The sequence below is a fragment of the Mercenaria mercenaria genome, chromosome 16 (assembly GCF_021730395.1).
Source record: "Mercenaria mercenaria strain notata chromosome 16, MADL_Memer_1, whole genome shotgun sequence".
Lineage (NCBI taxonomy): Eukaryota > Metazoa > Mollusca > Bivalvia > Venerida > Veneridae > Mercenaria > Mercenaria mercenaria.
The window spans coordinates 72618113-72642420 of record NC_069376.1 but is presented as its reverse complement, the minus strand read 5'-3'; the positions used below and the strand labels follow the sequence as shown (position 1 = coordinate 72642420).

The 24308-nt window shown below is 34.1% G+C and overlaps 1 protein-coding gene across 25 annotated transcripts in view; it reads right to left on the bottom strand.

The window, feature by feature from the left end:
* LOC123541437 (potassium voltage-gated channel protein Shaw-like) overlaps window positions 1-24308 on the bottom strand; it is a 159650-nt gene that overhangs the window by 42603 nt on the left and 92739 nt on the right. For all 25 annotated transcript variants that reach the window (XR_008367955.1, XM_053527386.1, XM_053527400.1 and 22 more), the window contains exons 2-3: window positions 16303-16357; window positions 7783-9615 (exon numbers count right to left, since the gene is read on the bottom strand). Coding sequence is in view for 24 of the 25 variants with exons in the window: in XM_053527386.1 (XP_053383361.1) it covers window positions 7783-8301 (519 nt within the window). In the remaining variant the exon portion in view is untranslated. The remainder of the gene's footprint in view (window positions 1-7782; window positions 9616-16302; window positions 16358-24308) is intronic.

Genomic DNA, 24308 nt, shown 5'->3' with positions numbered 1-24308 from the left:
ATATGACAGGTGCATTATCTTAAAGGACCGGTTGTTTAGAGAATAAAGAGAAGTAAGAATATCTCAAATCAAAGACTTTGGGAGTCTGATTGGGGCGGGATTTTTGATTGTTTGTTTCGTTTTATGGTGACTATTGTGTACCTTAATGTTATTCGTTAACAGCTAGGATAAAGTAACGAATTGTCTATAAAATAGCATGTTACCTTACAAAATAATAACTCTTTTAAAAACAATAACAACAAACAGTTTGCATGCAAATAAAAAACAGTGAAATAATTTACATTCACCATAATCTTTACGTTAAAAATATCTCACTTCTGCATTGCGCTATTAATAATGTAGTAAAGTAAGTAAAATATTTTATAATAATATACTTACTTCTGATCTATTTGTAATGTGTGAATGCAGACAGGCGTGATTCGTAATGCTTGATCATTGATAATTCATCCGTGATGTTCATGAAAAGTTTACTTTGTGTAGCGCATGAACATCTTTTTTATGTGATTAGGAATGAAACAATTCTATTATTGTAAGAAGTACACTTATAACTTTGGAAGCGGGTAAATCCATCCCCATAATCGGCTGTTAGATCTTTGACAGAGAGATAAACTCTGTGTTCGATACAATAAAAGCTTTATAGTTCAAATGGAAGTCAAAATGTATGACTTCATAGCTCTTCCTGAGATCTGAGTTTTTCAAACATTTCTTAAAGGAATGGAAGCACAAAAAACGTTTCAACTTCGAATGGAGTGTCCATATACCCATATCTGTAAGAAGTGTTTATAAATTGTTATGAATAATCTAGTATATACATTACGAAGAACTGAAGTATACCTTTTTTCAGGTATAAAATTTAGCATGAAAATTTACACAAGGGACAACAAATTTACCTTAAAATGATATTTGATAGCCATGTCTGATGCTTTACTTAACCGTCTCTGGATTAAGTACTGAGTTACCATTAGCTAAGCCCACGGATTTATAACGATTTGTAAAATAGATTATTTCCATTTGTTCAACTTTTTAATGCACAATGTGACGTTGCGTTGACTTGAATCCGAGGTCCTCAATCATTTCTGACACTGTCGAATTATTCCATATAGTTAGTCTGCCCGTGTACTTATTTTCCTACGAGAATTAAACAAAATACCGTACTTAACCGAAGATTTGTCCAATTTTCAAAACTAACATTTATTTCAATTTTAGTTGTTTCGGTAAGAGGTGTGGATGATATTGCCTAGAGTCCATACATACAACATACATACAACATTATATGTATATATGTATTATGTTTAATGGTTTATAGATGACTGATTATAGATGATGATGTGGAGGATAATAAATAAATAAATAATAATAATAATGATTAATGGTACACATATATTAATGATATAATATATTTTCTGGTTTGAAAATAATTTTTCCGACCCAAACCTCAAGTGTGAAAATGACTTATAACTGGCCTTGGTATAGGAGAGATCGCCATGACGTCACGCATTTAAAACACCTGTTTATCTGGTGGTTGGCAAAACAAATGTTTTTACATCGTTTGTGTATGGGATCGGAATTTTTAATTTTTAATAACTTTTTCGCTCATTTATGGATTTTAAAAATTCAAAAAGTTTTGAAATGCTTACGATTTTCATATTTTCTCGTTTAAATATCTTTTTAAAATGAATGACCGTTTTAAATGACATATGATTTTAATAGCGGCGTAGCGATGCTCCAAACTTTTAGAAAAAACAGTTAAGCGTTCATAATAAATCCATTTTGTTTCGAAATGATAATTAAAAGTAATCAATAAATTGCTTGTTTTATATCCTTTCCATTGATCAAAAAATTATTGATATCATTTGTGTTTTAAGAAAGTTTAAGCCGTTAGAAAAACATCACTGTTTACAAAAAAACATGGACGCTCGGTATCTGCCCACCCGATCTTTGTCTTATCAGTTCTAAAAGTAGAAAATACAAGGGATTTGTATACAAACACGATGTCTCCTATATCCTCAATCTATATGTCATTATTATTATTATTATTGTTGTTGTTGTAATCATCATCATACCACATTTATAAAGCACTCTTTTCATGCACATGTACCCGTTCAAAACAAAACAAGACACATATACTAGTAAACATATTTAAAAAAATCAGGTGACCCTTGCTTTGTTGTTTACTGCCTTAGTCTTAGCCGTTTCTCCTTGTAGATATGGTACATGAAAATACTATTGAACAACAGGAAGCGACATGTCGGCCTGTTTTTATTTAGCTAATATTGATTTGCAAGGCTCTGTCACGTGACCTTACTTTATTTCACTACTAGCAGAAAAGCCGGTTTGGTGTATGAAAACAACAATCGGAATAAAACTGTCTTTTTCAGACAAAGTATTCTATTTTTAATCTGCAATCACTGTCTGTTCCAATATATATGGCAGTAAACAACCACGCCAGGAAACATCTCCCAATCGCGGTTTGACATGAAGCAATTTACACCAGCAATTTGACAGATAACTGTGAGCTATGTGTTGATTTAACTTTTTTATCTATTGAAATTCATTTGCAATGCTATAAGCGTAAATGTCAAGTGACGTCTAGTCTACAAAATAGAGCAAATGGTATTGGTAAAAACTTAGTATATTCTTTGCCTTTCTAAGTATAATAATTATACAACGCTGTACAATATGGGCGGCAAATACTTCTGCAATAAGTGCACGAGTGCACAAGTATAAGTGCACGAGTGCACAAGTACTAAAACAGCATCTGTAGACACAAATGAACTATTATTAGTCTAGAGTTAGACAGACAATTGCGGATTGCATACAATGAACTTGTGAAAAGGCAGGCCTATAGGTTCGGTAAAATTTAATCATTTGAATCCTTACATTGGACACTGACTGAATGATCTGCCGGTAAATAGTCAAAACTATTGCATCACATCAGAACAAAAATCATATCTGTCTCACCGTGTTTTTGAAAAAAAAAATCATATCTGTCTCACCGTGTTTTTAAAATAAATCATTCTGTCTCACCGTGTTTTTGAAAAAAATCATATCTGTCTCACCGTGTTTTAATTTTAGCCAAGGAAAATTTATTGTTCAGCCGCAGATCGGTTTATAGCATTAATATAATAATTAGTTTAGTTTATACTAATTTGTTTTAGCTCGATTGTGATGAAAGCTTCAAGCTTACTGGAACCACTCTCGAGTCCGCTTCCTGGAAAAACCAGTACAGGTGTCATATGAGAAGTCATGGTCGTGACCCCAGTGGGGCTGGATTGAGCGACCGACACCTTATCCACTAGACCACCGCTCCCCTCAATATAATAATTAATACAATTATAACGACATTGTCAGTTTTTACAAAGTTTATTGTTGTTTTACCTCCAACAAGATTCTAACATTTTCATTGGATTTAAGGTGGTCACGTGGCGAAACACTACATCTGTGGAAGGTCATTAGATTTTCAGAAAGAAGTAATCAACAAAACAAATTATTCAGTTGGTTTGTTAGTGACTCTCTAACCCCTCGCCCAAGTTATCGTACTGACCCGGCATATGTCCGTGCAGGGTCACTTACAAACTGACTAATTTACAAACATTTCCAAACAAAATACATATTTTCATTTCATGTTTTTCAGCGGTTCATTGCAATATAACAGCGGATTTCAATGTTTCAAACAGTGGGATTTTCATTTTATAATCAAAGTTTCACTGTTTCGGATCTATTCTTGAACACGACAGAATATATAGTACAAATACAACAATAATATTCATTAGAGATAAAGAAATGTAGAAATATCTAAAAATCATAAAGATGTACGTTCGTCCATGTTACATTTAAGTGCAGAGAAACACGCTGTAAGTCTATTTTATCAAATCGTCGCTTTTCTAGGGTTTTGAAAATAATAAGATATATACATCGCGGAATTCGTCCCAGACAGACCTATCTATTGATGTCCTTGAAATGGAGATGGCAAGCCCCGTTAAAGATTTTTTTGTCACATCTTGAGCTATCGCAAATTTCACAGACTGCGGTATATCCGGGAGTTATCACAGTATAATGATAAATTAATATATTCTACATATATATTCTAACTCTTTGCTCCATCATATACAGAACTAACTCCTTTTTTATTTCATTACACAGTGGTTTAACTCCTTTTTAATTAAAACATTAGAATAATCTATGCCAAAACACATTGTATTGAACAAGTGGTACTTACAGCTCACTGTACATGAGAAAAAACACCCAGATTTTTCCCATCTTTTACCTGTCTCCAAAATAAAAATGTAATTGCGTACAAACTTTCAATACAACTGCCCAGTATTCAAAATATCTAGAAATAATTATCAGCATCTTCAACCTGATTTTTATTTTTTCAAAAAGGCTATGACCGAAATAATTGATGTTGAGACATTGAGACTGGAAAAGGGAAAATTATAAGTCACTTACATTGTGACGTCATGATTTGACATTGCTTAGGTGAAACTGGTATAATTTGGTAAAAGCTTTTGAAACAATTTTACATGTAAAATCGAAACACCTTTCACTCGTGGCATCAGATTTTAAATTTTCACCCCTGGCTGCGCCATCCGCCAAAATATGGTTCTGGTGTTCACTCCGTGAAAGATAGTTCGATCGTACACGAAAACAAATAATCACTGTATTACATGTGGACTGCACTTACATTTTTTGGCTTGGAGCTACCTATATATTGTTTTCGGTTATTTTGTCTCCCCAAATGTAGTCGTGTCTACTATAAGAAGCCGGATGTAAGGAGTCTACCGATTGGTCATAAATTCGACGGAGTTTTACGAACAATAATATGATAACAAAATGTAAATCAATTACATATATTAAGATTTTACTGAAAATACTGATCGTTTCATTTCTGACTTTATAATTTCAGTTATTTTAGTTACTATTGTAAAGAATTTACGGACATTTATACCTGTCAAAGTAAGCACACCCCTGAAATAATGTAATCTGCCAAACTGGTATCTAAGAGGAAAATCTGCCGCCAGTTTCTGCGCTTAAGTTATGGCCGAATCCATTAGTGTTTAAAGGGGTATCTGGTTTTAGACTGCTTCTGTGCACGTCGACAGAGAAGTCGATTTCTTCCGGTTTCGTCGTATTTAAATAGTAACAAAGAAAAACCCTCATTTGGACTATAAATAGAACAAGCGGACGATATAAGGGTGTTTACACAATGTTTTCGGTTCTATGCGAACTGTTTTTGTTTTGGCCATAAGCTGCTTTACTTGCAGTTTTTGATATAGTTCCTAGATTGCAAAACCAGGCAAGTCTTTCCTTTTAAAAGGAAACTTTATTTTCGCACTATTTTCAAAAAAAAAAATCTCTTCACCGAATTTGCTTACAACTTTTTTCGAAAATGTCAATTGAATCATACCATAACAACAAATACTATAAAACAAAACAACATTCAATGTTAACACCAGTGATCAAATCATTTTTTGTTGTGTTCATTTTCATTCAGATATATTGTATAAGGGGAAAGCCAATTAATGGTTGTGTTAGTTTTTATCAATATTATATGAGATAAGGGAAAGTCTCTTACCCAGCCAGCATGACTGTATCGGCCCGATATAGGTATAATGTCGGAATGTCGGCAAAATGTGCCGATGTAGGGCCGACGTCGGGTCGTTGTAGTGCCACAAAATATTGAAATCGGTGGATCGACATCAATCAGTGTAACTATTTCGCACGTCGGATTGACATCTAATATAACTACATTTTTCAAAATATTATTGATAAACGTGAAAAAGTAATCTAATTGTTTATATGCGCTAATTTATTAAGCAAATATGATGTATGCAAGAATTAATCAAACTAGGTTCCAAACAAAATTTGTAGACGGTATTTATCAAAATTTTATATGTAATAAAGGGAGGTAATAATTAAGATGCATTTTAATTTTTATGTAAAATGCCGCCATAGAAATATTTATATTTTCAAAAAATTGAAAATGTAAATATGTTTAAAATTCTAATTGAACAATTTTAATAATGGTTAAATTTTAAAAAGCAATGGAGTATATTATGAATAAATCTGCTGAAACAACGTCTTTTCTCAGTAACTTCTACTGAGTAAGCATAGAAAGATCATAAAGTGATCTATGCACTGCTCCCACCATTTATCGTAGTCTCCATTTAAACTCTACAATGAATGTTCATGTAGCATTTTTTTCGGAAATGTCATGTTGAAATGCTAGATTAAATCTTTCACAGACGTCATTCTATTGTAGTGACCGTTGGTTCCTTTTCACGAATTGATTTACAAATGTTTTTGTTATCACATTGTACAATACGCCGCACCCTGTGTTCGAACTCGGAAACCACCAATTCACAGTCTTTAGTTTAACTTACCGCGTTAATAGGGCGGTTACTGAAATCATGACCAAAATATTTTATATTGAATTTAATCCTTATCATGCCGGACACGACTGATTCTGCCTTTGCGACCAGTGTAGACCATGATCAGCCTGCACATTCGTGCAGCCAAGATCTGCACTGATCGCCATTCAGTCAATTCCTTTTTGGTAAACACCCCTTTTAACAGTTAATGGTACTGTCCAAATTGAAAGATGGACAAGTTCATTATTGAAAATTAAGCAGGGTAAGGGTTAATATATTTATGGTATAAATGCAATGCGGTAACTTAGTATATACACCTCTTACAGCGAATGAACAATTAAGCTTCTTTTAAAAACAAATGAAATTTTGAAGAGACTCTTTAAGTAATGTAATAAAGTGACGGGCTCATTCACTTTTATACAATCATTTTGTAATCTATACATTATATAATGCTCTAATATGGCTTCTGTAAAGTCTCTTCATCTTTCTTCTTTTATAGAGATATTTGTTATATTCCAGTTTATGCAATTATAATTAATTCCCATTTTTTAATATTAAGGGAGCATGTATAACTTCTAGTATGAGATTAAACTTCTAGGATGATCAGTAAAACTCTAGAATACGAGATGAGTAAACTCTAGGATGAGATATAATACTCTGGGGATAGAGATAACTCTAGTATGAGATAACTTAGAGATAAACTCGAGGACTGATGATAAACTCTAGGATGAGATAACTCTAGTATGAGATAACTCGAGGATGAGATAACTCTAGTATGAGATAACTCTAGTATGAGATAACTCTAGGATGAGATAACTCTAGTATGAGATAACTCTAGGATGAGTAAACTCTAGGATCAGATAACTCTAGATAATGAGATAACTCTAGTATGAGATAACTCTAGTAACTCTAGTATGAGGTAACTGAGAAAACCTCCCTACCGTACTTACGACTGCATTACTAGATTTTATATTATATAGACGTAACATCACATTTTCACGCGAAAGCAAATTATTTCGCCGAGTTTTATGTTATGAATCAGTTGACACAGAGTGGATTTCCAATGATCAAATTCAATAGATCATGTTTAAGAAATGAATGATTTTGTATGAGTCAGTGTTTAAAACAAGGACCTATTTTTCTTTTATTAAAGTTATTTTTTGTTTACGAAACCAAACAAAATTAAGTAAATGGTTTAAGTCAGAGAAATGACGAGTAAGTGTGGATTCGGAGAAATATAATGCACGCTAACATTCTGTTCTTGTCTCGGGCATTTCTTTTGGAGAATCCACGGTTACTCATTGTTCCTCCTTTACAGAACTGTTTACCATGTTTTTAATAAATGCTGTTCATACAGCTTCATTGATGTTGTAAGATTTACTTTATGGCAACATTAAAAAAATATACTTACTTTTGCGGAAGTTGAGGAATATGGTTCATCAAAGAGCGCCCAGATTTTTGGTTGTATGCGTTGCCAGAAATTCAGTTCTCCGGCCCTATGTTGTTCTTCCCAGCCGAACTTTTTCATAATATCATCTTCGGTGGGTTTATCAGTGTCTAAATCTAACCTGTCTAATATCCCAAGCACATCTTGAGTGTCTCTATGCGTTGTGTAGGTCATCCAACAACACGGCTCCACTTGGTTTGAATCTAAGCCCCAGAACTCTAGTTCTTCCTCGAACAGTGGGCCACAGACGTCTGTTGGATAATGGAGCTTCCCTGATCGATAGTAGTTTAATATCTGGGCAAAAACGCCCGGGTGGCGATCAAAGAAGTACTCATTGAGTACAGGATCATAGTTTGCCAAAGCTTCCGTCAAGCGAGAAAGCCTAGTGGCGGGAATTTTCTTTAATGTGGCTTTATACGTCTCGTGCCGTATACCACCTACATTCATAATAACGCGGTTGTCCGCGTCCTGCTGGTTCGTCATAATCTACCTTTAACATCAATATATTTTTTTCTAGCGGAAATGGTATTTTTTACATATTTGCAAACTTTTATTCAAATAATTTGTTCAAATAACACCCAGTCTGCTGTATCCAGTCTGCTGTATCTACATTAATTGCTAAACGGAGTTCTTTAAGCTAAAAGACTACATTATTTTGCTTTCAACAGCATATTAAAAACTGAAATCAATATATGACCTTTGAACCCGAGTAAACTAGCTGCAAGCAGAAACAGCTGCTGTAATTTTCTCTCCCAAGATGTAAACTTTCTTTCATACACGTTTTCGAACAGAAGTTATAATTCCAAGTATCTAAGGATGGAACACCTAAGTTTTGTATAAGAATCAGTCCAACAGATAAATTTTCACAGGTAGTGTCGATAACACGGTACTCCGAGCCTTTTCTTCTATATTTTCTGACTAATTCAGCCTATATTACCAATCACCAATTTAACCAGCCTTATTAAATAATACCCTTTCCGATATGCACATCATTACCTTATAACCACACATTATCTTCGAAACAGGCTTGTAAAATCACACTTTTAGTGATGAGATACCGTTTCCATATAATACCTTCATTTAAAATTATCACAGATTATTAGCATGATTTACAAGATAAATCAATATGGCAGCCGTCTCTTTTGTCACAGAATTTTAAAGCAACTTTAGTATTTTCCATTTGCACAGTATTTTCCTTGGTAATTATATTTTTAACCAATGAACAATAGCGTCCGTTGAAAATCCAATCCACTCCTTGCCGGTGTAAATAATATTCTCTTGTGGTAATAATCACTAAAAAGTATTGTATTCCAAATTAATCTATATATAGCATTATGCAAATTTACTTTATGTCATTTTCAGGATCACAGTTTTATTTACACTCCGATACAACGATCCGAATCTCGCAATTATACAGAGCTTCTGTGCTTTGGATATTTACATTTGATATTGTAATCATAACACTTTCATATCACGAATTAATTCAATATCCCAGCATGCTTTTGTATTCAACTTGCCGGCTGTATAATGCCAGCAGCGACATCAATTCAATTAATTAACACCGTGGCCATTATATTCCATGACCTGACCAAAACATCCTCTGTAACCATACATTTATTGAACATCGAAGATTGAAGAGTACACAACCGGAAACTGATAGTGCATCCGTTCTGGAGAATGAGAAACAGGAAACGGAAGTTATATTCACTCTGTCATATGCCCTTACATGGATAAGAGGTTCCTAAATCTAACTAGGTTAAGATTTACTTTCGTCCTTCGTCATGGTCTTACAAAAATCTGAAAAAGGATACAGAAAATGTAAATTTCACATTACTCGTATGATGATTGTAAACAATAAAATGTCTACATCGCAGACATTTATAAGCGTCTTCAAACGGTTACTTGTACTATACTGAGACTTGCATAGACACTGCTGTGTATATTGACAGAAAACAATATCTGTGTAGCTTTACAGAGATAAAAAGGTACTTTCTGCAATTAATTCCAGCAGTGTAGAGACTTTCTAAAAGTATCCCCATAGGTTTTTACTTTGGATAAGTACCTTTACAGCATCATGTTCCACAATTGTTAAAATAAGTATAGCACACTCTATATAATATCAAAGCCCATAAACCAGCATTATTTTAGCTAATATTTTATGTGTATGATTATATCACTGCTGATTATATTCTATGTTGCATAAACTTTGCACTGCGTGACTAACGAGGTAGATAGCTTTTATGTATATTTTACAGATAACACAAGTAAAACTATAGATTAAAAAACTGAATTATTTCCGGTTAACTTATTCGTTTATAATCACTTAAATTAGCACTTAGCATTGTTTTTAAATTTCATATAAATCACAGATATAAGTTTTTAATTTCAATCAATCATTCAGCCGTCAGAATAAAAAGAAAAGAGAGACGTCCCGAGAAAACGCTTAACACATCTGCATTCTTAATTCACAGGTGGGCTTTGCACAGCTTGGAATGTAAAATATGTTTTATACGTATATTTCATTTTCATTCTTCACATAACAGTTGTGATGAAGCTGTTTTCAGCTTTTCATCAGAAAAAAATAAACACAAAAACCCATAACTGTATGTACAAATGTACTAAGATTGTACAAATTCAGCCAAAATGCACTTCCTGCAATTAAAGCAAACTGTATCAACAGCGCTGGAATACGATCTGATATTCTACATGTTGTTTGTAAGGCCATATGCCGGAGTGACATGTTAGATAAAATATCAATAGTGAAAAATATAGAAACTCCTCAAGGTACATCCATATGGTTAACAAGTCAATGTTTGGCCTCCTTTTTACTCCAATTTATCTAACTGCTCCTATTAAGCGAAAGTTGCCTGTCGTATATAGTTTCAATGAAAAGTCCCTTATATCCTAAGTTTGTAAACGTAATACCCCTTATTTTGTAACTTTGATTTAAAGACAAGTATCCACCTCACTTCAATAATCATGCTTTGCATGCCAGTTCACGTAATAATATTATGTACTGTGAATTCAGGACAAAGGTGACACATTAGGTACTCTTTTTTTTTCTTCTTTTTTTTGAGGCCTGCATAGAGATGTTTCTCACCATGAATATTTGTAAGTTAGAAGACGTCACGTGGAGACAGGATATATTCCATATCCTGCTAGTATATTTCAGATATGAATTTTGAAAACAAAATGGCTGCCACACTGCTGGCGTAATTGAATCAAGTCAAATTATTTATTAGCTCCAACGAGAGTATCGTTTCCGAGAGTAAATTTAGTGTTTTCTTGCCGATTTCATTCTATATCTAAGTTGAGGCTCATGAAGTTTGACAAAATTAGCCGTAAAAGCGGAATAACTCTGTATGGGATAACGGACGTTGAAATCTTGTTTTGGAAGTTAAATAGTCAAATCATCGTGAAATTAAGGAATTGACATATTTGTTACTCAGCAGTTTGTTGTAGCATCATTTAATCTACGTGCAAGATAAATGATTTAACAGGAAACGGGATGAAAGCCGAAGTATCAAGACATTTATGACATCGTGATATCCGGTAACTTTTTTAGTGTTTCTAATCTAAACCAGTTCATAACCTGTGTAAATGAGCTTTTGTGTTTTGTGATTTAACCAAAACACAGGTCATTTTGCATTTATGGCTGGTGTAAATCAACTAGTGATGACCCAACAAATGATTTATAGGATTCCAGTCTGCACTGTAAGTAGCTTTGTTAATTTACAAAATGTGTTGATTATAGCATGGAAGTAAAGGGTAGTCGGCAAGATAAAATCGTTACACTGCTTGTTGGTGACAGGATACGGGATATACGCTGTCTCGAGCGAAGCTCGAGCCTGATATGGATTTTCGAGACAGCGTATATCCCGTATCCTGTCACCAACAAGCAGTGTAACTAACAATACAGTTTTATTAACAAAAAATAGATATCCAGTACCATATTGTTTTCATGCAAAAATTGCATAACCAATGAATGAAGAATAAAAATATGCTGCATGTATGAAGTGTCATTTTATCCCATGCCAACCAATAAAATCACTACACTAATGAAAAGCATCTAAGTTACTAGGGGTATAATTTGAATAGGCTTGATAAATATTTTTAACATTTCTGTATCCAATACAAGGTATATTTATATCCGAAACGTATTACACTTTGTGTACGCGAGTTATCCTAAATTTACTTCGTTATGTGTGTATTGTACATAACTGATTTTCACTTTTGTTGATACCTGCTTTCTAACCTTTCAGTTTAATTACGAAGGATGCCAAGTGTTATTTATTATAAGATTTTTTCACTGGTTGTAGGTGCAGATGGGAATATCCGGCCTCGAGGGTAACTGTTTAGGCGGTAACGAGGCTCCCTGCCTCGTTACTGCCTAAACAGTTACCCGAGAGCCGGATATTTCTATCTGCACCTATAACCAGTGACATAATTCTTTTTCTTGACCACGAGAACTAATGCTTGCTGTTATTGGTTAGATCTATTTAATTTTCATATTTCAAAAAATATTTATATCTTAAATTCACATTGCGAGTAATGATAGCTCCCATTATTTCGTGTATCTGCATTCAATTACAAAGCATAATTATATCTACGAGATAAGAATTATCATCTTGTCATTTTGCACGTGCCTTTTGTTGTTGTTTTTTTATTTTATGTTAAAGTAACATCATTTATTTCAAGCATATGTTTTAGAGTGAACTCTATAAAATTCCGTTTGATGTGTTTTACAATATTTACATTCAAAAACAATTCTTTGATGAACATTTTTTACGATGATTGTAGTTCAGTTAACGACAGATCATGTCGACCTTTTATACACAATGGCCTACTTCGATTGGACGCGAACTGTCATGCTGATTGACCGTTGTAGCAATAAAAGTGCACGTATTGACCTGCTGACTAAAGTGTTTGTTTTTTTTTTTCGTCTTTACATAAACTGGTATTTGCATCGATGAATGTTATTATCTGATTAATTACACGAAAGAATCGCCAAATTCAACTACAGCATCCACGGACGATCACGACGGTCAGAATTAATTCCTATGTTTAATCGAGATGGTTTGAATGCATCGTTACGCGTATTGTAAAAAAAGTACGAACTTACGATTCAATTAAACCTCCGCTCCAATTCTTTCCTGTTTGTCACTATTCACCAGATACAAAATTACTTGGCAAAAATTGTTACATTAATGTGTTTCTCACCACAGACTTAGACAAAACAAAAGAATCATTGGTGGCCTTGGGGAAAATAAGTAATGGCCTACTATTCCATGCTTAATGGGGAGACTTTGAATTTAGTTTCCCTCTCGCATGATTTTTTTTTTGAAATGTTAGCCGTATCTGAAAAACCACAGTTCAAAAAAAATTAAAATAAATAAATATTCAAACAATTGACCAACATGGAGGTAATCTGGACTCTTATTCTTTTAATTGATATTTAATGTTGTTACTTATGTGATTTTATTTGGACTGTGGTACCATTGCTTGGAAACTGTCAAAATTGTCTTCATAATGTCTTAAATGGCGATTCCAAATCTAAATGACAGAGCCGTTTAAAATGCCACTTGTAACGTTTGTAATCTTGCATTTTTTTTCTTCAAAAATGGAAAGTCTTCTGTTAATTATGGTGATATTGGAGTTATTTTACCAGATCAAGCAATGTGCGTGCAAAATTTAGAGCTCAGCCTTCTGAATAATACATTGTACGTATAATCGATGTTCTTATACTTGCTGTAACGCGGATTCGATCGATGAAAGCACAATTTTTCCATTCTGTCCAACCGTTGCACAGTGTCCGAGAATTTTTGTAACTGTTGCTTTATGAGATTTATGCATGTACGGATTGTCTACAAATTCTTTTAATCCATGTTATTCTAATAATTTTGCCTAACAACACCTACAACAGACTTTATACATACTCACAGAAATCCCTCTACATAGAATACCTTTTGGTGTAGACTTGATCGGACTAATGGAAGTCAATTTTGTTGGTAAACGAGAAATTAGTTCGCTTTTATTTAAACGCGTTGTATTTTGTTAACATAAACGTGTTCCTTAGATGTACCTTTTCATTTCAATTTGATTGTGGTTATTAAAATACTGCTGGGTCTGCTTCTTGGTAGGAAATCAATACTGGTGCCACTTAAGGAGGTAAGTGGGCTTCCAGCTCACGACCAGCCAGCTGGGCGATCGACACAGTTTCCATTAGACAATTGATGTCACTCTTACTTAAGATATTAAGCATGTTCTAATTTTTAAGGTATCTGGTAAATATACCGGTAAGTAATTCACTTTTGTATTTCTTACGCGTATGTGTGTCTTAGAATAGTTATACATTAATCAAGTTAAAGTACACTTTGAAAATTTTCTAAAACACAATTCGTTTTGCAGTTCAACGCCATGCTCATTTCTTTTTTTAATAAGCCAATTAAATTCTTAAAACAAAATTAGCAGATACACGATTTCCGTACTCGTACTGTAATCTCAATGTTTCTATTATTTCACCCGGACACTGTGGAAATATCGGACATTGTGTAATTTCTCAATTTCCCATTGATGTGTCTCTGTGTTTTGTCGCGTATTGATTCCTTTTTTCTCTCTCCCTCTCTGACACAATGTAAAGTTGCATCGCCTGATCAATGGCTTAAATATGCGTTATATGATTTTGTGCAAAACGAACCAAAAATGACAAGTTGAATTAATCAGGGATGAAGAAGGTTGGTCTATCAGTCAGGGTATTGTGAGTTCGTTCTCGAAGTATCGGAGATATAAGCCATGACAGTTGGCCATCTACATCACATATGATAGCATTCTGCTTTAAGTGGAGAAGTTGTTCAGTTACCTGAGGAGAAAGCCTATTACCCAAAACCTGTTTACAGTGGAGAAATTGTCCGGTTACCCGAGGAGAAAGCCTATTACCAAAATCCTGTTTACAGTGGAGAAATTGTCCGGTTACCCGAGGAGAAAGCATATTACCCAAACCCTGTTTACAGTGGAGAAATTGTCCGGTAACTTGCAGAGAATCACTCAATCCCTGTTTAGAGCGCAAAATTACAAAATTACCCAGTTTTTTTTTTTTGGAGACACGCTCTTAGCCTGTTTAAAAGGGAAAAGTTTTCCAGTTACTTGCGGAGAAACATTATTAATCAACCCAAGTTTAGAGAGAGGAGAGGTTATCCAGTTACTTTACTTATCACTCAACCTCTGCCGTGGGTGGGTTGGAGAGGGGGCGGGGGCGGGGGCGGGAGCGGGAGGGGGTCTGAATTTGCCCTAATGGGAGTAGTTATATACGAAATGCACAATGTATGTAAGTGAACTCTCGGCCGTTTAACAGGGATGTAACGAGTGCGTTCCGTCTCATATAACCCCAGTACCTTTTTTGGGGGGTGGGGGGGGGGGCGTGCGGAGACTGGGCAGAATTGGTATGGTAGGGTAAGCTTTCTTTACAATCTAAATTAGATAAATTAGCATTAGCTTGACATATTTTAAAGACCTTTCTTCACATTCGTGCTTTCATTTAATAAAATCTTCGTTCAATCGATGTAAAATAGCTACTTTTAAGATTAAACCGAGTCTGTTAAAGCGATCGATAGCACTCCTGCCTGAAAATCTTGCGTGATAGAATTATCGTATGGTCTTAAATTGTTTATTGCCTAAACGAGATGATTAAAATTAATTATTGACCATGAGAGATCAATGTATGAAAGCACATAATTTTCCTGATTACATCGATAGAAAATTGTCCTGTTTAATATTGGATTAGGTATATATACGGACCATCTACCGCAGCTGTTCTACTACAGATTCTAAGATACGTTTCCTCGTCAAGAAAAAATCTATTTGTAAACTCATACTCCCTTACCTACGCCATAGCTGTCGGAGTCAAATGAAATTAGCAAAATGTGATCTGACCATGACGTGAAAATGGATGTTGTGGTTTTATTTTTGTTTAAGTTTAACGCCACTTACATCGACACAACTTTAGGTAATGTGGAGAATTTCCAGCTTTTTGATGGTGGAGGAAGACACCAGGTGCCCCCTACGACCGTTATGTCAGGCAGTAGCGGGCACCTTGATAGAAACCACGACCTTCTGTTAGACTGATGAAGGGCGGCCTAAAATGAAAAAATACTACACCGAAAGTTAGGTTTCGAGTTCGGAGTGGCAAGGGGCAAGTGATTCGAAGACAGCGTTCATGGAGGTCTCTTAAATGAATTCCGAAAGAACTGTTAATATGGTTGAAAAATTATAGTACTAGAAGTCGAGTAGTTGACTCATGCTGGTTCGAAACTGTCTCAATTCACAAGCGTGGTCAGACCTGTGTTTGTTTGTTTCCAGTCAAATGTGAGAACATGGAAACCACTGGAACTGAAATTGTCCACAACATTTTTTTATTGTTTTTAAGCCATTACTGAATAACACAACGTCTTGGTGATGGAAAAAAACAACATAATTATGTATACTCACGAGTTGCAACTTTTGAGGTGCTGTCTAAAATGTGAAAACCAGCCCATTGTTTGACCTGAAAGTGTAAAAATATTTTTCTCTAAGGCTATATATAGATATATCAACCACTAGCCATCTAAAAATACTGTCTAAATTTTATACATACAGAGGATTATTGTTTGTTTCAGTTTAAGTTCGAAGTATCTTTCACTGAGTAAACACAGGATGCAATATTTCCACGAGTGGTGAAAATGTATGATATTTTGGTCATGACTAATTTTGATCTTCCAGTAAAACAAACAAATTTCTATTTTATTCCTTGTTTTGATAGCTAAATTTTACAAAAGTTTGTTGTTCATAGCACTGAAAAATATACGTGATATTTTTCATTGCGAAAATACCAGATGTATTTCACTATAATAATCCTAGATAATCCACTATTATTACTATTATTATTATTATTATTATTATATCATTATACCAGATTTATATAGCGCCCTTTTCATGATAAACACGTTCAAAGGCGCTTTACATATAGCAAACGCAGTCACACTATAAACATGTGATAAATGATTCTGCGAATGCCTGTGCATACGACACACTTCGTATAAAATATCTGGTTTTTTAAGTCATTCAAAACTTCAACATACGTTTTCTTGCAAGAATATGGACATGGCTTAACCTTTAGCCTGCTAAATTAAAATGGACTGGTCCGTCATTCAGTTTGGTCAGTACCATTTATTATTCAAAGAGGTGTTCAATAAAAATTAAATGAGAGAATAGCGAACAGTGCAGACCATGATCTTTGTCTGCATTGGTCGCAAAGGCGGAATCCCTCGCCAGAAGGCTGAAGGTCAACCACTAAAATATTTTTCGGAAATACGTGGGTCGGTAAGGTATACTGTATCTACCTATATTCACACTGGACAATCGACTGTCTCGTTGCCCGGTAGGGAAAAATATCGATGGAAACGAAACATCGTCGGCATCAGTAGATTTTACCCATTTATTTTTAGTGTTAAAAAATGTTTTGCAAATAAACTTCACAAATATTTTAGACATGGTCACGGCTTCCAAGTACAATTTCCTGTCCGAAGGCTTCGCCAGGAAATTCCTGGACAATTGCTACAGTATTTAAAATCAAACAAAAAAGCCGAAGTTTCATATTAATTCCTTCGTTTATGAAATAGTTTACTCATCTGGTTTATCAATTTTAAAAGGATTTCATGTACATCACTTCTCTTTACACTGGGTGTGGGGATAGCCGGTTATCCAGTGTGTTATGTTTTCTGTATTGAAAGATGCGAAGCAGATGTGACTGTTATCTTGTAACTAAATTACGTAATAGTCATGCACTTCAGCAACCACTTAATATCATTGAAAGTAATAACATAGACTGCAATAAAAATCTTACTTTACTACCGAAATTCCATTAGTACTAATTACAAATGTCATTACAAACAAATGTCATTATAAACAGATGTCATTATAAAAATAATATCATGATAAAAATATATAGGGAATTATGTCATTCTGGGATTTGCCAAATGGACTGTGAAAGTGTGTATAACCAATTATTATTTCTTACGATAAATCCTATGCTCAAGTTGTACCGTCAGGGGAATATTATCTTTAAGAGTAATTACAAATAAAATGTACATGAAATACTTAATACAACGATAAATACTGTTGTGTTGTAAGTGTATAAAAAGCTATGTACTAAATTTTCAGACAAAACGCTTGCAGAACTAGAGACTAGTTGTAAGAAGTTCACTATAATTGACAGTTTCGTATGTCATGATCAGGTAAGAACAAACTTCTATCGTTCGTACCACCCTGTATTTATTATGTTACACGTTGTATATGTGTTCAAACCCAGTCCGTGTTGTATACTGTTACACGTTGTATATGTGTTCAAACCCAGTCCGTGTTGTATACTGTTACACGTTGTACGTTGTATATGTGTTAAACCCCAGTCCGTGACGTATATAGACACAGTTTGCAGTTTGCGCGATGTTTAGTATCGAACAGAAATGAAAAAATGCAGACATTTTTTTCATGGATCTCATGTATGTTTCATTTTTCAGTTTATGAAAAAGGCTATGTAAGGTTAAAAATAAAAATATACGTTCTGAACTATTGTAAAATATGCATAAGCATACGTCAAAGGACATAGAAACTCTTAACCATTTGTAAAACATTGGCAGGATTACTGGAATCTTAATATACCGACTATACGTCCATCACAACTAACTACCGATCCTAAACTCCCGACCGTGTGTCCTTCACAACCAACTACCGATCATGAACAATCGACTATCTGTCCTTCACAACCAACTACCGATTATGAACAATCTACTATCTGTCCTTCACAACCAACTACCGATCATGAACAATCGACTATCTGTCCTTCACAACTAACTACCGACCACGAACAATCGACTGTTTGTTCTTCACAACCAACTACCGATCATGAACAATCTTCACAACCAACTACCGATCATGAACAATCGACTATTTGTTCTTCACAACCAACTACCGATCATGAACAATCGACTATTTATCCTTCACAACCAACTGCCGATCATGAACAACCGACTGTCTGTCCTTCACAACCAGCTACCCATCCTAAACTACCGACTACGTGTCCTTCACAATCAATTTTCCCTTATAAGCTCAAGACCATCTGTCCTTCACAACCAACTAGCAATGCTGAACAATCATGACATATCAACTATATGTCCTTCACAGAGAACTACCAACCGTGGACTACCGAATATATGCCCTTAACTACCAGTTAATTATCCTAAATTGCAAACTACCGATCTTAAACTACTGGACAAACGTTTCAAAAGAGAATCACGTTCAGAAAAAAATGCAGCTTGAAAATTGATTGAAAATTCTGCACATCTGTTAAAATGATTAATTCGTATTCTGGGTGAAAACTGAAATCTAAATACGATATAAATAAATTTAGTTTATGTGACTTCTGGTATTAATCAACACCTTTCAAAGAGTTGATGAAAAATATTCATCAATGTTATTAATGTTCCAATATGTAAACACTTAAATAGTGAACACAGTCAAGCATTTTTCATGATTCCCAACATATCTTTATATTCAGTTTTCACGTGTTGTTTCTCTTTGTTCAAATATATATGAGAAATCAACATTATACTAATTATGCTTACTTTAGCAATTAACCTTTAGCCTGCTGGCGCCAAGTTATTCTGCCATTGCGAAAAGTACAGACCAAGATAAGCCTGCACATCCATGGTCTGCACAGTTCGCTAATACATTTTCAGTGAACACCCCTTCGAATAATAAATGGTATTGCCCAAATTGAATGATGGACCAGTCCGTTATAGAAATGTTAAATATGTACTGGTAACAGTAATTATAACATGCCAGATAAAGTCTGAGATAGCCTCATTCAAGTGGCTTCGGAAATTCTTAGCAAATAAACTCTTAAAACATAATTCTAATTTCCTGTTTGGTGCTGGATGTAAGTTTATGATAAAGAAATCTCCAAACGACAAGCGTCCAAAAAGTTGAATGTATACATGGACTATCTTATGTAAATTTTGGGTAAAGGACTCTAGGTTATCATTGCCATTAAATACATATACTAAGTATTTAAATATAGTATACCCTCTGTTGCTGCGCATGCGCTTTCCCTACAAATACAGAAACATTGTATTTTCTTTCCCAATTGTACAACATAAGAATTTTTTTTTCTCTTCAGATTAATTGACTCTTACAGCAAACAATTTTTGGCTTTTGAATAGTTCTTGCTCTAGAGATTACACTGTATTTACAATAATTCTTTCCTCACCAACAACTGTATGCACACTGAACTTGAGAACAAATAAGCAAATTTACAAAACTATGTGTAGTTTGGTTTAGGTAATGAATAGATTCTGCTCTTCTAATTACTTCTTTGAAAGAACAATCATCCTTTTGGCAGATAGCATCCAAGGATGAGCCCGATTCAAGTAGCTTCGGTAATTTTAAACACATAAACTCTCAGAAAATAACACGTTTCCTAGACAGAATATACATTCACAAGTTGAATATAATGGTTTAATTACAACCAGGTCTATAAAATAAATAAGCTTTCGGGTTTTCTTCTATTAATTCTTATACAAATTCTACTCTTCCCTACAACAAGAACGTTACAGGGAAACAGTTGCAGGTGATGAAATGCCAGGGACTTCCATATTGAACATTTATGAAATGGTTTGCCGGTGAATATTCAATAGTTTTGACTATTGTCAGGCAAGCCATTCAAAAAGAGTTTTATTACATGACATCAGAAATAAATTTTCAAATTTTTGTAATGAAGTTTTGACTTTAGCGCGCAAACTACCGACCGGTAAATAGTACAATCTATTGACCTGTGATTTATATAAGGAATCGTGAAATGAGTACCGTTAGTGTTTGTAATAATAAGGAAGGTGATGAGGGTTATCAAGAAAACAACTTAATACAATCCAATTAACTTAATCTAGAAGCATTTTAAGAGACTGACCAAAATTGATGAAGACTATCCTATTCTTTTAAATTTTATAATATATCCTTATCAAACCTAATGGTAAACAAACCACATCAAAATGATATAGAAAATTGAGAACAAACACTTTGTACAAGTCTTAGACTAATGTTACGCCAACTAGGAAAAATACTGAATTGAATTACATGCGTTACTTTTCGTCATGCAGTGTAATTAAGATATAAGAACCACTTGTTCATTGGTATTCAACTTCCTGCATATCGATGACTCAGCATAATCTTGAACAGAGGTTTAAATACCAATCTTCATTCAATACAAATTTTGATGTGTGGTCGACTTAAGTACAAATTTTGATGTGTGGTCGACTTAAGTTTCAACAGTGTATAATGCCAGAAATAGTATTCCTTGTGAAATGAAACAAAAACAAGTTGTATGATTAAACCATGTTTGGTAAGGAAATCATTTCGGATAGAAAACAATTACACATAATTAAGAAACAAAATCACAAGAATGTTTATTGCAGACTGAGTAACCACTGTGATGCTAGGACATTTATTTATTTTATTTTGTAGGGTTTATAATAAATTTACATGCCAAACTAATCATATAACAATTATATGATAGTCTATCAAAATCCCATTAAAATTATCTATTACATATTAAAAAAGCATTCATATAAACCATACTCTACAAGTGATACGTATTTATTGTCACAGTTGGTACTAAGAACCATACTAATAGACACAAGATAAATTTGTGAAGCTGGCATTAATCCAGACTGGTTCATGTCTAAAAAAGATGTACTAAGAAAGTTTACATAGGCTATGAAAACTAAAAATAAAAGAATGGCACACAAGTGCATTAAAACTATTTAAGAGAACAGGTAATACTTCAGATCAGATCCGAAGCCAACTTCCGAAAGAAATTTACCATCATGGCATTTCAGAAAGTGATTAAAACTAATCAAATGTTGTAAAAAGTCTAAAATTCTATGTAAGATTATTTACACAAATACAATTTGCGACGGTCTTAAGTTTTGCAACAGGTTTTTGCAACAGATCTTATTAACATTGGGTTTGTAAATAGGTATTTCAGTTATTCATGTTCTGACAAATTCTTGAAATTTTAACTACTTAACTGAAAAGAGACTCCCTTAAATCATTATACATGGAACATTTCTAAATAACATGTTTCTCATCTTCCACAATATTTGGGCAGAATGGGCAAATTCTATTTTCAACTTGTAAATTTTAATATCTACCACTTTCTATACGTATTGGTGCAACGCCGCACCGAAATTTACATAAGGCAGACATATGTTTTCTTGGCAAAATAATTTTACAATATTCCTCAACAATAAATTCATATTTAAATGTACAGTATGTCATTAATTTATTGTTGCCTTTACCACTATTACTAGTTAATCTATTGATACCGCTAAACCAATCTTGAACATATTTTTCCATAATACATTTTTCAATGTTACCAACAACGTTTGACTTGGACATATAACTCTGTATATTTACGTCGCAACTACACAATTATAGGTCATATGGCGACTTTCCCGCTTTGCTGGTGGAGGAAGACCCCAGGTGCCCCTCCGTGCATTATTCCATCGCGAACGGGCACCTAGGTAGAACCACCGACCTTCCGTAAGCCAGCTGGATGGCTTCCTCACATGAAGAATTCAACACCCAGATTGTGGCTCGAACCCACATCGGTGGTGAGGGGCAAGTGATTTGAAGTAAGCGACCTTAACCACTCGGCCACGGAGGCCCCGATGGTAGGACAAGATGGACTCAATTCAATATTATTTGATTATACTATATGCTGTAGGAGAAACACGCCTAGAATGGCAATAAGGCCAGACTTATTATCCCCCAGTTTTCGTTTGGAGTGAAGGTAAAGGTTTGCCTCTGTCCGTCCGTCTGTCCGAGAAAATTTGCGCTGTATATATTTCCAAAAGTATTTGGGCTACTCACGTGACACTGTGATTGGAGAGATAGGATCGTGAAAACTTACGTGGAATAAGCTACAATATAGAAGAGCCTCTAGAAGGCAGAAATAGCAGCAGGCTTTTGATTAAGCCACGAGTCATTAATGATAAAGGAACTGATTGTTAACTTACTGTCATTTTCTCTATCCAAGTTCTGGAAGAATTCCTATCGTTAACAGCGTTGAAATAACACAAAAAGATCCCTTATTTTCACGTATGTGGATTCATCTAACGAGCACATATGTATAATTAATAAACTTTAAATATCTATAATGCTAAAATATCTCAACCGTGACGTGCTCTTAACTTGACTATTTGAAAACAATAAAATGGTTGAATTCAAAATCATATATCTGTTATAATATGGTTTCATGCATTACTCTTACGCGTAATGCTCAGTTTAACAACGAATGTATTTGTGTGACGAAACAGTCGTATTTTAAGGAATATAAAATCTTATTCCGGAAATTTATAGAGGATTCAAATCAAGTTTTACTTTCCCTCGCTGTGGGGAGCACAGATATCGTCCCGGCAAGTACGCAGAATTTCATCTCAAATCTCGTTTTATGTGTGGAAATTTTCGGCTATTTTAGATTTGAAGTGAGAGAGCTTACATAATACATTTTCATTTTTTTTGTAATCTTTATATAAACAACTTTGCATACGGACATAATCTAAAAGTAAAACAATTGTAAAATATTAAGCCATGCTATAAAATTTACTTTTTATTATAAGGACCGACTAGATACTTAATTTGTTTCATTTATAATGAACCATCAAGAGCTAAATATTCATCCCAACAGAAAAATTGAAATACAGCAAAACATATGTTTCTATTTCAAGATGAATGTGTGAAAAAGCAATTAGCTTACTATAATTTCTTCAACGAACTGCATCTACAAGAATATCTTTGACTTGTGAGAACCGAGAAATAAACAAAGGTAATTGTTTTGTCTTGTTTATTTCAAATTTATGAGCAGAGCGTTGTAAATGTACAATCCAATTTTCGTTTTCAATTCCATACAAAACAACATAAAGAGGATAAAAGTATTTATGAACAATCGACACGAACAATGTAGCATGTCATTTACATAACGTAGCACGAACATCACGTGTTGTAACAACTCGTGAAAAAAAGCCTTTTATTGTATGCAAAATAAAATCTAAAGGGAGAAAAGATGTCAATATCGTACAGAACCAGTAAGCAGATAAAAATATATTTCCATGTTCGTGTTTGCATTCGGTTTTGATTATTGACTTGTATATATTTCCTTGTCTACTCAATACTTATGTTACATTAACAATAACACGGTTAAATTCACTACGTACACATTTTCTGGTCTTTTCAAAAATACATAAATTAAAATAGAAATATTATTTTGAAAGGGTGAACACTGATACAAATTACACAAGAAATCCCCTCTTTATTATATGTCTTTTTAATGGTATGACTTTAATTTTATCCATTTTACTCAACATCGTGACATCAAAAACTTCATACCGGCAAGGTAATAGATT